Source organism: Microcebus murinus, chromosome 24, assembly GCF_040939455.1.
Source record: "Microcebus murinus isolate Inina chromosome 24, M.murinus_Inina_mat1.0, whole genome shotgun sequence".
Lineage (NCBI taxonomy): Eukaryota > Metazoa > Chordata > Mammalia > Primates > Cheirogaleidae > Microcebus > Microcebus murinus.
Window position 1 is genome coordinate 11,374,066 of NC_134127.1, and position 14,386 is coordinate 11,388,451.

Genomic DNA, 14,386 nt, shown 5'->3' on the forward strand with positions numbered 1-14,386 from the left:
TCGATCCCGCTGCTACGCAGGCGGCGGGCGAGTCCTGCAATTCCCTTGCTCTGCGATTAATTCTCACTAACAAGACTTGGCAAGATGTCGGGCGAATAATTTTTGGCTCTGTAAGGTCCCCACCGCGTGCGCGCACAAACCTCCAGCCAAAAGCGGCCCCTGGGAAATTAAACGCCTGAGACACACGGTGGGGGCCGGGGGAGGGGGAATGCTACGTGACCTGGAAGGGGAGATGCCAGGAAAACCGGAATCGGCCCCCCGAATTTACCAAGTCCTTTCCAAAGGTCATTCATTCTTTGCGGGTGCATTTCCCAGGGTCTGGCTCTGCACCAAATGCGGACCCTGTCACTTCCCAAGAAGACAATTCACAAGTATGCAAGATGGAGCGAGGGCTTTCCCCAAAGCGGAAAACAGCGCTTCTTCCCCCACCAGGGTTAAATAAACATCTTTTAGGAAGCGTGGACGGGAGCGCAGCCGGCCGTCCCCCGCAGGAACAGCATTCCTGCAATTAATGCCTCCCTCGGGCTCGTAAAGCGACAAACCCCACACCTCACCCCTATTACGGGCTTTGGGCGGGAGCACTTTCGCTTTCATCTTCTAAATTGGGGTCTGCCCACGTTCCTCGGGAAGCTATAAAGCCGATTTAATGGCTTAGGATGAAAATCGATCGCGCTGGTGGCGTAAGCGAACGACTGAGAAGTCGCGTTTTTAAGAAAGGAACGTGCGGGCCCAATGCGCTCGGGAAGTCCGGGGCTGGGAGGTCGCAGGCCCGCCGGGTGGCCAGCGGCGCGACGTCCCCCTGTCCACGCGGGTACCTGGAGAGCCCCGCGGGACTGCCGGGCGGGGAGGCACGGAGGCGCACAGGGAAGAGACCGCGACCCCGAGCCCGGCCTCCGCGAGGCCGGCCACTCGCCGCGCGCCGGGCCGCAGGCTGGGCGGCCACACGGCTCCCGCGGCGGGAGGGGCGCGCGCGGCAGGCCGGGCTGACGACAAGAGGCGCCGCCGCGCTCCATTCACAAAGTCCGGCGCAGCCGCTCGCCGGCGGGTCGCGGGCCGCCTCCCTCTTCCTCTCGGGCTCGGTTTTATGAATGGGCCTGGCGGCGAGCACCCGGCGCCCTGTTTACTCCGCTCTTTGTGACGTCGGGGTCCCGTGACCGGGCGCCTGCAGCCTGCGCTCCATTCAAGCGCGCGCGCGGGGGCGGGGGGAGGGGTCCGGGCGGGGGCGGGGCGCCAGCGCGGGGGGCGGGGCGGGCGCGGGGCCGAGAATGGAAAGAGGCGGGGCCTGCCGAGGTAGTACCGAGTCCCCCTCCCCCGGGAGCGCGGAGGAGCATTAATAAATCTATAAGCCGGAGAGGGAACTCTAGCTGGGCAGAGAGCGCAGCTCGGGCGGTGCGTGGGGATCGGCCGCGCCGGCGCCAGTGGCCGCAGGAGCGGCACAACTGGCTTAATACACTAGAGGCCACACGGAAGGGAGCCCGTGGTCCTCTCCCGTAAACACACTCGCCTCCACCGCCGCCTCCCTCTCCGAGCCGCGCGCCGTCCTGCTTGGCGCCCAAGGCGGCTCCGATTGCTATGTGACCGCGCGGCTGCGGGAGGAAGGGGACTGGGGAGACGAGGCTCGCCCCCGGGAGCACCTAAAGGCCAAGTTTGCAGCCACTTCTGCAGGCTCCCCGTCTTGGCCCGCGCCCGCCCCTTCCTGCAGCCTAGCTGGCCCGGGTGCCCTTCGCTTGCTCGCGCGCTCAGCAGCCTCGGGTCCCGGCGACCATGGTGACGATGGAGGAGCTGCGGGAGATGGACTGCAGTGTGCTCAAAAGGCTGATGAACCGCGACGAGAGCGGCGGCAGCGCGGGCGGCAGCGGCGGCCACGGCGCCCTGGGGCTGCCGAGCGGTGGCAAGTGCCTGCTGTTGGACTGCAGACCGTTCCTGGCGCACAGCGCGGGCTACATCCGAGGCTCGGTCAACGTGCGCTGCAACACCATCGTGCGGCGGCGGGCCAAGGGCTCCGTGAGCCTGGAGCAGATCCTGCCCGCCGAGGAGGAGGTGCGCGCCCGCCTGCGCTCCGGCCTCTACTCGGCCGTCATCGTCTATGACGAGCGCAGCCCGCGCGCCGAGAGCCTCCGCGAGGACAGCACCGTGTCGCTGGTGGTGCAGGCGCTGCGCCGCAACGCCGAGCGCACCGACATCTGCCTGCTCAAAGGTAAACTCGGGCGCCGGGCGCGAGCTGGGGGGTAGGCGTAGGGGCGCTTGGCGGCCAGCGCCTTATGGGCATGGGAGGGAGTACCCGGAGTGGCTCCTGGCCGCGGGGATCCCCGCGCGCCCCTTTGTGTTGGTGGACACGGGTTTGCAAGGTTTTGTGCCTTTCTGTGCGAACTCCCAAGTCCTCCACGGGGACAGTGCGGGCGCGTTGCCCCGGTCACCTGCAATTCCACAGGGTCCTAGCGATTCCGCGTTTATGTGCACTCCCTAACGGTCCTGACCCCGAAAGTGAAGCGGCTCCTCCGCGTGGTCCGTCTTCGAGTCCCGGGAAGTGCTCCGAAGTACTGCAGGGCGGGTGGGGACAAGATAGGCCTGCTGGCTTGCGTGCCGGGGTCCTGCACCGAGTCCGACCGGGAGAACCCGAGAGCTGGGGAATGGGTGAAGGCTGGTGGCCGCCGAGGTGAAATCGGCCGTGCTGGTCGGTCTGAAAACCAACCCTCGGTAAATGCAGACCGGAGGATAGGGTCGCACACGTCGTGTGGCGCGATCTGTATCTCCCGCTGCCCAACTCCAAGCTCCGGCTGGAAGGTGGCCAGTCCCCCGCCCTGGGCTAGACCTCGTCCGGGAGCGGAGGCCGGAGGCCCGGGTGTCCGGGGGCGCCGGGCGGAACTGTGACTCTGCCCCCTGCAGATCCGGGCCCCGGGGAATTGACGACCTTTTGTTCAGACCCGATTTCGCAGCTACCCGGTGGCGGCGCGTGCCTGATTTCAGTGAACCTGATGAAACTCTTGGCGACCCGGGTGTGTTGTCACATTTGGAAGTCGCTAACCCCGACGGGACCGCGTGCCGTCCGAGTCACTGGAGGGACGCCGCGCCCGCCGCACCTGCTGGGCCGGGTCCGCGGCCGCCCGGGGGCCGGAGCTGGTAGAGCGCGAGGGGGTCGGGCGCCCCCTGCTGCGCTGCGCCGCCCCCTCCCCCGCCCCCCGGTCCCCCGTCCCCTGTCCCCAACCCCGCCGCCTCCGGCCGTCGCGTTCCGCGCATTCTTTGGCGCGGGTTGGGTCCTCGCTTCCGAACCAGGGCGGCTGCTCAGACCCCGCCACCATCAAAGAGCGGCCCCTGTCCCCGCGGGCGCCCCTCGCCCCCTCCCTTCTTTCCTCTCGGATCTGTCCGCCGGGGAGGAAGGGAGCTGGAGGGGGCGGAAACCTCTCCCTCCCCCGCCCGCCCCTTCCGAAAAGCACCACAAAACTGCTCAGTGCCGGCGGGCCGGGTTTGCCCCCGCCGAACAGCGGGGGGCTTTGTTCTCGGCAGTTGTTTCCTGCCCATTTGACCTGTCAGCTGCTGGGGAAATGCCGCTGTTGTCCTTTGGTTGAACTGCTAAGGCGATTTTGCTGATTTTTCTTTCATTTTCCGTGAGGACCGCCCTTTACACCTCCAGTTGAGCCCTGGCCTCCTCCCTTGTCCCCAAAGCGCTCCAAGAGAAAATGCCAGGAAGGGGCTTGTCCCGGAAGGCCCGGCCCTGAGCCGGGGAGCGGGGCGCAGGGAAGGGCCGGCGTCGCCCGCCCTGGGCGCCGAGCTGTGCCAGGAGCCCCGCGGCAGGCGCGCTGCCAGGTCCCGCGTAGACCACCAGGGTGGGCGACTGCGCTATTGTTTGAGCCTGTGGCCCTGGTGGGAGAGATGAGAGCAATTCCTCTGGGACGCAAGTCCCCCCGAGTGGCCCGGGCTGGCCGGAGTGATCCCCGTGCCCCGCTACCTGCGAGTCCCCCCGCCCCCGACCCCCGATTCCGGGCGGGAGCGCGCGCCTTCCTTCGCGGGGCTCCGAACCCGCGCCGCGAGAGCGCAGTGGGGCTCGGGCCGGGCTCTAGTCCCACGTGGAGTCTGCAATTGTTTTGTTTTGTTTTTCTTCCTGGAAGAAATCCGGAGGGGACCGCCCTACAGCGGCAGCTCGGGGACCTCGGCCCTTGGGCTTCCGGGGCCCAGACGCCTAGGCCGAGCTCTTGGGGAGGGAGGCGCTATTTTAAAGGTTTATCCCCCAGGGCTCTGGGCGCCTCGCTGTCCCTCCTGAAGCCAGTCCGGCGACACCGGGGGGCCAGAGCAATTCTGAGGGCCTCTCAGTGATGGAGATCGAGGGCGAGGCAAGTGGCCGGCTAGGACACACAGCCTCTCGGTAAAATGACAGTCCCCTGGTGGGTGGCGAGGTGCCCGGCCACCGGGAAAGGAGTATTCTAAGGGCCATTTCCTCCGGACAGACACCCGCACTGCCTCTTGTTGTCTGCCCGGATGCGGGCAGGGAGGGCCACCCTCCGTGTCTCAAAGGGGACGAACTCTGACACCGCGTGGCCTGGGCTGCGGGTTTAGCTTCTCTCTCTCTCCAGAAACGGCCTCCCAACCCCCCGCCGCCAGCAGCCACAAGTTCAGGTGCATTTCCACAAGCAATGGGAGGCTGCCCGTGGAAGGCAGCGCCTACGATTATTCACCGAGGTGGGGGATCGTCAGCGTGTGCTGCAGTGGTGGCTGACGTCTTTTGAGGGTACCTGGGCCAGAGTCTGTTTCGCCCAGCTGATCTTGACAAAGTGTGCTAAGCAGAGGCCATGTTTAGCCCGGTTCCTCTTCCTCTTCTGAGCCCTCTAATGAAAAGTCATCCCTAGAAAGGGCGGAAAGAAAAAGTATCTGCTCCCACACCCCTGCGGGAAGAGGCATTCCCCGGTAGGAGGAAAGCAAGGTGTCTCCTACTGTCTCTAGAGACACCTCCCTTCCCTGCCCGGCAGCAGAAGAAATGTGGTTTAACGGGAGGGGGCTGCGGAGCAGGGACCTTAAAAAGGAATATTGAGAAGAAAGGGAAGAAAAAAAAAAAAACCCTTAGATTATCTTCCATAAATGCCTGAATTAAGGGTTGCATAATTTGGTTCCCTCTGGAGTTGTTCATTTTATTTTCCAGCTAGGGAACCAGGGCCTTTATTTCTTGTGTGCTGGTGCCTGTGAGTAAAAGTGGGCAGGACTGGAAGCTCATGGAAGGTCCTGATGGCTAGTGTCTGGCATCGTGGCGGTGGGGGTGGGGGGTGGGCAGTAAAAAACGACAGGGTATTTTCCAAAGTGGTGTCATCTTCCCCAGCCAAAGCTATCGAGTTCTACTAATTAGTTGCGTTAAAAATTCAGTCTTTCTGTGTCTGCCTGGTTGAAGAGCAATTGGTTACCCAGTGCAGGTAGTTAAGAACTGATTCCAGTGAGAATTCACAAAGACAGGAGTAAACTTTACTTATGCCAGTAAAATGCTGCCTGTCCTAATTACATTTTCTAATATACCCAGGTTTTGCTCAAAGCAATAACGAAAATCCTACTATATTTTCTGTCTTTTTGCTACTAAAAGATTCCCACTGGGGTAATTTTTTTAAAGCTCATTTAATTTAAAATCTTTAAAGGCATTTTTAGGGTCAGTTTAGAAATTTCAGCTTTGCAGATTTTATCACAGTACACATCTTGAAATCCCTTTTTCTCTCCTTCATACTTCCTTGGATTCGATGTTTTAGATGTCCCTGGTCATTAGGAACAAACAAAAGGAGCATTTTCTTACCCTAATAAAAGTCATTCTTTACCCCCAACATCCCCAAATAACAAACCAGTCTGATGCGCAAAGAGATTTCAGGTATGACCACATGAACTTCCTTTTCTTCTGTCTAAAATTCGCTTCAGCCCATGACCTATGTCAGTTCGTATTCAAGTCCCCATTTAAAAGCTGTCCTGGATCAGTTTTGAGAAACTGGAAGAGTCACCTAGATATTTTGATTTCTCCCTCCAGGTTGGAACTCAAGTACTCTGTAGTACCCAGTAGCGAAGGCCTGACCCTACAGCTGCTGCTGTCACCCTCTCTGTAGAAAACACTAAGGCCAATGGTGACTGTCTTCTGTCATTTCTCTCTACCCCCCCTTGCTATCTCTGTGTCTTTTATATGCAGTTCTCCAGGTCAGTGGCATCAAATGGCATAGCCCTGCAGGATGCTAAGGTTACATACCTTTTCTACGCAAAGGGACAATGACTAGCATTTTCTGTTTGCAAATGTAACACAATGCCCATGACAGTTACAGATTGGGAGTGTTAGAGTTATTTAATGGTAGACGTTAAAGGTAATTTCCAACTTCTGTTGTAATTCATTAAATAATTACATAATTCATTAAATAATTACGATGAATGAAGCAAACTTACTACTCTTGGCATCATTTAAATTGCATATTTCCAACCTACAACAGTAACTGCAGACAGGGAGAAGGTGTAATTTGAGAATGCAAACTTGATCGCTAAGGAGACCAGGGCAGTCTCTGTGGGCTTGTCCTGGGTGCTGCACCCACCAAGATGCTGCACGGACGACTGAGCAAGGGAGAAAGGCTGGTCATTTTAAGTAGCCAAGAAATTGTTTTTAAAAATTAGAGCATCTGAAAGCAGAGAGCCGATTTCCTTACTTGGGAGGCAGTTGCTGGCTAACAGAGGAAGCATGACAGGAAGGAAAGTTCACTCTCCGGCGGAAGCCAGTTTGCTGAACATAGCAGATCGCACAGAAGGACAGGGAAGAGACTGCCAGCCAAACCTAGCCCTCAGCACGGCATTAGGTGTCAGCCAGCTGGCGAGGAGGTACAGGTGTGGCTGTGTGTGGCGTGTCAAGGTGAGAAGCCCAGTTAGGTAGATTTCAAATACTACTCAGCATTTATATGAGCGCTTACTAAGGACGTTCCCAAAGGCAAATGACCTTCAGACAACCCCGGACTTTCTTGCTAGGCAAGGGCAAGGCCATGAGCCCCGTCTGGGAACAGGTGCTATTCTGAGTGTTGAGAGCGTAATGGGGAAAAGTGGCAGCCCCTTGAAGATGCATGACGACAGTTGTCACCGAAAGACAGCCTTCCCATCACAGATCCATTAAGAGTCCTATTATGACGATTTTATCAGCACTACATCAATCCGAGCTTTGTAAAGCACTTATACATACATTATCTCCGGCAGGGGTAGGGTGGGTACAGTGGAGAGCTTGTGACCAGAGGTCATCATTTCCACTAAACTTTGAAAATTGCCTCCCTGGTGTGGGTGTGTGTGAGAACAAGAAAAGCACGTGGAGTCCCACAGTAGATGGATTAATTCCTCCAGTAAGCCAAGCGAAAATCATACTCCCTGTTTTTCTTTTAGACCTTGAAGTTTTAAAATTAAGATGAGAAAATGAGATTTAAGAATAGGAAATGCATTCTTAAATAAGGACCAGGGAAAAACAGGTCAAAATTAGTAAGAAATCGGTTATGGAATTACATTCCATACGAGATACTTTGAAGACATTCAATTCATACATTCAATCGGACATAGGAAAAACAGGTCAACATTCATTCCTAAGAGCTTATCTCTTAGGAAATTTTATTCAGAAGATAGAAATGCAGATTTTAGGCAGCTGCAGCTTTGGAACTGGCACAACCGCCCTGCAAATAAGTAGATCCTGGTTACTTAGAATCACAGAATATTGGAACTTAGAGATCATTATAGTCTGGAATCTCTTTATATTTTGAGGGTGGGGAAAAAATAGGGTTTAGGAAGGGATGCGTTTTCCTCAACTAGAGCTGAGTCTTGCACCTAGATCTGATTCCACCTGTTTTCTTTGTGCACCTGCTGGATAGAGCCCAACTCCTTTGTATACAGTAGGAATAAGCTTTTCCTTTCATAAAACTTGGTGATCTAAAACTAGTTCTTGCCAAAAGAGCTGTGGTTATGGTACTTGCACTGATCCGGAGATGGGTAGGAGGGACTGAGGGGAAGAAGTCTTAGAACATTCTTTTTTGACTCCACCCACAGTAAGGAAATACATTTTAATTTACATCACGACCCAGCAGAGGGACGCCCGCACACCTGAAACAAAAGCTCATGAAACGATACCCTCTTAAAATGCAGTGCATTCTATTCATTCCTGTTCTGCTGTATTTCATTTTTGAAAAATGCTGGTCACGACTCTTTAATGGCAGCCTGTAGTTAGGAAACCGTGGGGTAGAAAGAAGAGTTAGGCGAAATGTCAGCAGTGGTACCCTGTTCAGGTCAGTTCTGGTTTTGCATGAAGAGTCCATCTTTGCTGGGTGAAACTCGCAGGCAACGCCCCTAAGGGAAGGGCCACCAGAAAGGGGTGGGAAGCAGAGATGGCCGAGCCTGACAGTAGGGGTTAGACATCCGGCTCTGAGGACGCCTGGCTGAAGGCTGGACCTGGCCTCAGCTGCGTGGAACTGTAGGCGGGTTCCTTTGCTGTCCTGTGCCTCAGTTTCCTATTCTGTAAAATGGGCCTAGTCATGGTTTCCACGGGGGCTGGTTGAACACAGATGTGGAAAGAGCCTGGCACATAGTGAAGCATTCCCTCTTAACAGGGCTGTAATTTCTATTAACACCAATCTGATACCCAGACACGACTTATGGGGGTGTGGACTTGAGTGGTTTCTTCCATCTGGTGGATAAACTCTTAACTTGAACGCATCCTTGTCCATGACCTTGACTACATCCCCTAACGCATGTTGTCCTCAGCTGTGGTCCTGGCCTGAGCGTTGGTCCTTGTGACCACTAGCCACAGACCCCTGAAACCTGGCAGCAGCAGTCCCCAAGGCAAAAAACCTTTCATGGCTGTCACCATCAGCAGCAAGAACCTTCCAGTCTCCCGTCCCGTGAGCTAATCTGCTTCTTCACTTTGGTTTTTTTTTTTTTGTGTGTGTGTGTGCTTGTTCTTTAAAGATCCTGCACAGGGAAGTGACTTTTCAGTAACCATTTTTTCTGCTCTGATCTAATGGTGTCTTTTCCAAACGGTTGCTGTCTCTCTGTTACCATCAGCCTGGGGGAGACGGACCAGTGGCCCCCTTCAGGCCACCTGGGTCCTGCCCACTCAGCTGCCTGTCCCCCCTTCCTGCCACGCCACGCCACGGTCAGCAGCTGCCTCCAGGTCCGGTGCTGAGCCAGCGGCGATGGCTGTCACCAGGAAGGGAGGGTGGAACACAAGGTGTGTGCTACCTGCCCTTCCTCTGTCTTACCTACCGGGTCTCAAGCCCGGGAAAGTGGGCTGGCAAAAGCCTGGCACGTCGCCAGCATCGCCCAGTCCAAACAGTGGCCTTTGGGGACCTCTGCTGAGGGCAGTGTAGGCACTGAGAAGGGACAGCTTCGTGGTGTGTTACCTGGTGCTAGGAGCAGAGCACCGACTGCTGGAATCAGTCCCCGAAGGACTCTGTGCAGGGGACTTTTCCTGATCACCTCTTACAGGCACCCCTTGTGTCTTACATTTCTTTTTAAAAAACGTGTTTTGATAGCTCAAATTATGTAACAGACACAGGGATCGTTATGTTCGAACGTTTTCAAATCCTCTAGAAGTACGTAATGTGTGATGGCTTCTGGTACAGCACCCACGTGATATAACCGTGGTTTGTTGATCCATCTGTTTCCATTCCACTTTCTCCAGGGGGGGAAGGAGAGGGCTGCTCCTGTGCTGTGGTGGCCACTAAGGCCACCAGCTCGTCTGAAACTGGCAGTACTGGCCCCGCCAGCAGGTTTTCCATCCAGGGAGGCTGTGGTCACTGTGACTCAGCAGGAACAAGGGCCTGTGACCAGAGAGAGATCCATTTATATCCTGAGGGAGGGAGCGGAGGGGAACAGAGAAGCCTCCGGTCACAGAGGAAAAAATGTATGCCCTATGTCTGCCAGCCTTATGATGGGTCAAAGAATCATTTTCCTTCCTCTCTGGGGCAGCAGTTTTTTGAGGGTTGGGATTTGGGGCAAGTAATAGACTAACCATCACATGCCTATACATTGGAAGATTCCTGTGAATGGCTCTTAGGGGGACAGTGGCCCTATGTCACAGTCATCAAGGCTGAAAAGAGGTAGCTACATCCAAGACCATCAGCCAACTTGTCATTTTCGACAGTTGAATGGGTCCCTTAAGTTGCTGGTTCTGCAACACGCAAGCCCTACTGAATTAACGTAATCCATTTCTGGCCCTACAGAAATTGCAAAATAAACAACCCTATTAGGATCGAACACTGTGACAATGCCGTAGGTTGGAAGCTGCCCACAAAACAAAGTCCCATAGATCACAAGAAAGTCAGAGATAGGGCTTGAAAATTTGCCTAACCCTCCACGAGTCCTCCCTGCATCCCGCCCACCTCCACCCCTGCTCTGGTTAGCACTCACCCTGTCCCGGAAGAGTTGGCCATTTATCTTTTCTTGTATTGTTATTATTTAAAAGATCTCCCTTTTCCGGAAGGTGATCCCTCAGATAACCCTTCCAGAGCTTACCCGACTCCCAGGTCAGGAAATCCTCCCTTGCCCCAAACCTGTGTGTAGCAAGAGGGATTTATTTAGATTTAAGCCCATTTCCTCTTGTTTTGGCCCCTTGTTGACGGAACAGCTGTTCATGAGGCCATGCAACTGGCATCTGTTCCTGTTGCTGAGATCCAGAAGGGCTGGTGCCAGGGTCATTTTTTTCTTTTTTTTTACCTCCTTCCCCACATTGGAGAACGCCCCCCAAATGAGGGCTGGAATTGGGGGTGGAAGGCGGAAGCCCACTGTGGCTGTTCCCTGCTCCATGGAGCTAATCTGGAAAGAGTCCCTCTGCCTACCCCCTGCACTTTCCCGCGCGTGCCTTCATCTGAGTCTCTGGCATGAGCCTGCGGGAGGTCCCAGCGTCCTGGCTGCACCAACTCGCCATCTCCGGGCCCGCAGCGCCACCCAGTGGCCAGCGCGGCGCCCTCCCTGCCGCTCTCCCGGGTCAAGTCCCTTCCCCGCCCTTGGGGACCCCATTAACCGGAACTTCTTTCTCTCGTTGACAGGTGGCTACGAGAGGTTTTCCTCTGAGTACCCAGAATTCTGTTCCAAGACCAAGGCCCTGGCAGCCATCCCGCCCCCGGTGCCCCCCAGCGCCACGGAGTCCTTGGACTTGGGCTGCGGCTCGTGCGGGACCCCCCTGCACGACCAGGTAGACCCCGGTGCGGCGCCCCGGGGTGAGGGGGCCAGGCCTGGGGGGTGGGGGCCAGGGGACCCTTTTTATAGTTCTGAGGGTTTTTTAAGGCTTTGAATGCAGGGTCTCAATTTGGAGGGCAGTGTGGCAACCCTGAGCATTAGGAGGGGGTGTTCTTCCCTTTGCTCCCTCATGACAGAGTCCCTTAAGACAGAACTGGAAAGACAGGACTCCCCGGTTTGGCCTTTAGAGGTTTGTGCCGACTGTGCAGGAAGCGGGGGACAGACACCCTTTTCCCAAGGAGCAGGCCAGCGAATGCGCCCTGGACCCCGGCCGGTTGTGGATTCGTAGATAGCGCCACCTCCCGCTGAGAAAACCCACTTGAGCCACCCCGTTTCTCACGAGCCCACCCCCTCCAGCGCTTTCAGATGCGGGGGTCTCTGCTCCCCCCAATAGCTGGTCTTAGACTTAAGCCACCATTGCCTCACTGTGCCAAGAAGATGGCACCTGTTTTTAAGGAGCCAGGTGAAGGTGTAGCCAACCGAATCCATGCCTGAATGGCACAACGGTGGCTTGATGGTTAGCGGGTGTGAACTCTTCACGTCGCAGACATTGTCCTGCTGCTTCCTCTGCCACCGGGGAGGTGGGCTGCTGGGGCCTGCGGGGGGGAGGGGGGCACGGAGCTTTCCCTGCCCTGGCTTCTCTGTCCACACACAGAGGGCGAAGGCTCAAGAGTCCCCCTGTGCCCATCGCTCCCTCCAGGAGGACAAAGGGGGACCCTGGGAGAGGGGCTGTGCCCAGCAGGTGTTCTCTCAGGGCCCAGAAGTCCCCCTCAGACGGGCCTTCCCCTCCCTGTCCCCAGCACCTCAGCCCTTTGCCGGGCTGCCTTAGGCTCACGTTGTCTGGGGGCCTTTGTTTCCCGTTTTTGGTGCAGGGGGGTCCCGTGGAGATCCTTCCCTTCCTCTACCTCGGCAGTGCCTACCATGCTGCCCGGAGAGACATGCTGGACGCCCTGGGCATCACAGCCCTGCTGAACGTCTCCTCGGACTGCCCAAACCACTTTGAAGGACACTATCAGTACAAGTGCATTCCCGTGGAGGACAACCACAAGGCGGACATCAGCTCCTGGTTCATGGAGGCCATCGAGTACATCGGTAGGCTGGGCCCGGCCTTGGGCTCCTGGGTCCCAGGGCTGGTGGGGCGGAGGGGACGGAACCACCTGTGACTCTGTTGAAGCGGGGACTCAGGAGGCCTGCACCCTCTTCCTCGGTCGAAGGCTCCCCTGTGGGACGTTGGGTTGGGGGGGAGTGGGAAGGTGACCCCTACACTGGTGCCCAGTTGCATGGCGCCCCATGTCCAGATGGTAAGATTTTCTGGATGGGCAGGAGGACAAAGGGAGCACTGGGTCGTGGTTTTGCTTCTGCAAATGCAAAGCCTTTAATGTAGGGTGGGATTTAACTGCAAGGCCCCAGAAGGAGTGGAATGTCACAGTCCCTCCCACTCGGGTGGTTCTTGCTCCCCGCCCCAGGCTAGCATGGCTAGCCCCTCAGTGGGCCCCCCCACCCCACCTGGCGAGGGTCGGAGGGTGCACGGGGAGCCCTGACCGCGTCGCTCTCTGCCCCAGATGCGGTGAAGGACTGCCGCGGGCGCGTGCTGGTGCACTGCCAGGCGGGCATCTCGCGCTCGGCCACCATCTGCCTGGCCTACCTGATGATGAAGAAGCGGGTGCGGCTGGAGGAGGCCTTCGAGTTCGTGAAGCAGCGCCGCAGCATCATCTCGCCCAACTTCAGCTTCATGGGGCAGCTGCTGCAGTTCGAGTCCCAGGTGCTGGCCACGTCCTGCGCCGCGGAGGCCGCCAGCCCCTCGGGCCCCCTGCGGGAGCGCGGCAAGGCCACCCCGACGCCCACGTCGCAGTTCGTCTTCAGCTTCCCGGTCTCCGTGGGCGTGCACTCGGCCCCCAGCAGCCTGCCGTACCTGCACAGCCCCATCACCACCTCCCCCAGCTGTTAGAGCCGCCCCGGGACCCCCGACGCCAGAGGTGGCTCCCGGCAGGGGCGGGACAGCCGGTGGACGCCGACCAGCTGCGGGCAGGTGACCAAGCTCCTTCCCTGTGCATTTCTCCGTGGCCGACCACGGGGCCATCCCGACGGCAATAAGGACTCTGACTCCACATCAACAGCAAACAAAACAAAACACTCCAACCTAGAGCAATAACGGCCGTCCCAGCGGCCAGGGAAGACCTTGGTTTGGTTTATGTGTCAGTTTTACTTTTCAGATAGAAATTTCTTACCTCATTTTTTTAAGCAGTAAGGCTTGAAGTTTAGGAAACTCACAGATCCTGGCAAATGTGCCCAACCAGTTTTATTAAAGGGGGGAGGGAGGGAGGGGAGGGGAAAGACACGGAGAAAAACAAGTTTGCCAGAAGTGCCTGGTTCTGTGTGCTTGTCCCTTTTGTTGTCATCGTCGTTGTCATTTGTTGTAGTTATGGGAACTTTTGTTTTTTTTTTTTAAAAGAAATCTTCGAGGACGTGGTTTTCATTTCTGAGTCACCAACAGGTGAATAATTATGCTTAATAATAAATAAAAGTATTTATTAAGAATTTCTTCAGAGTATGTAAGTACAAGGAGTCTAGTGACCGTGAACTTAGACTATATTTATGTTGGTGTCTGACGGCGCAGCACAGTAGCATGCAGGTGTCAAAGCAGTTAGGAGGTCAACCTTGTCGTAGTGTAGGTGTGCACGAGGTCAACTTGCATTTGTTGCCACCGAAAAGCAGGCAGGATGAATGGGAAGAGAAAGAAAGAACTACTTTGTCATTTTGAAGCTGGTTGCTGGGCACATAGACCACCAGAGAAGAAATTTTAGACCACAACAAGGCAACCTTTTCTCTCCCATGATCCATTTGGTGGTTGGAGCAACTTTCTCATAGATCTAAGACTTGTCTATTAATCCGAGATAAATGCCATATCTTAACAAGGTGCCCCTGAACAATTGGGTTCTGTTCAGATTTTCCTACAGCGAATCATTTGGCAAAGGCATCGGGAAAACCAGATAACTACAGGTATCCCCAAAATGAATCCTTTTGTCAGTTGCACCATCTTTTCTCTTTTGCAGAAATCAAAGGTTTTGGTATTAGGGGGCTTATCTGAGATGAATATGCCACCAGATTCTTGCATTCAGAAAATTCCTGCTTGGGTGAATATTTCTAAAAGCCCTCTTTTGAATAAGAAAGGGGGAGTGGACCCCAC

General features: G+C 56.0%; 1 protein-coding gene across 1 annotated transcript; it reads left to right on the top strand.

Annotated features, from left to right (window-relative positions):
• Positions 1–1,306: 1,306 nt before the first annotated feature.
• DUSP4 (dual specificity phosphatase 4) lies at positions 1,307–13,737 on the top strand. Its single transcript, XM_012784155.2, has 4 exons — positions 1,307–2,197; positions 11,010–11,155; positions 12,072–12,291; positions 12,762–13,737. Exons 1-4 carry the CDS (start codon positions 1,765–1,767, stop codon positions 13,145–13,147), a joined length of 1,185 nt encoding a protein of 394 aa, XP_012639609.1. The 5' UTR covers positions 1,307–1,764; the 3' UTR covers positions 13,148–13,737.
• The last annotated feature ends 649 nt before the right edge of the window (positions 13,738–14,386 follow it).

Excerpts from the sequence above, each read along its gene's own strand:
- DUSP4 (XM_012784155.2), top strand. The coding sequence starts at position 1,765 with ATGGTGACGATGGAGGAGCTGCGGGAGATGGACTGCAGTGTGCTCAAA. Across the intron at positions 11,156-12,071 it reads GGACCCCCCTGCACGACCAG|GGGGGTCCCGTGGAGATCCT; the intron begins GTAGACCCCGGT and ends TTTTTGGTGCAG. Across the intron at positions 12,292-12,761 it reads GGAGGCCATCGAGTACATCG|ATGCGGTGAAGGACTGCCGC; the intron begins GTAGGCTGGGCC and ends TCTCTGCCCCAG.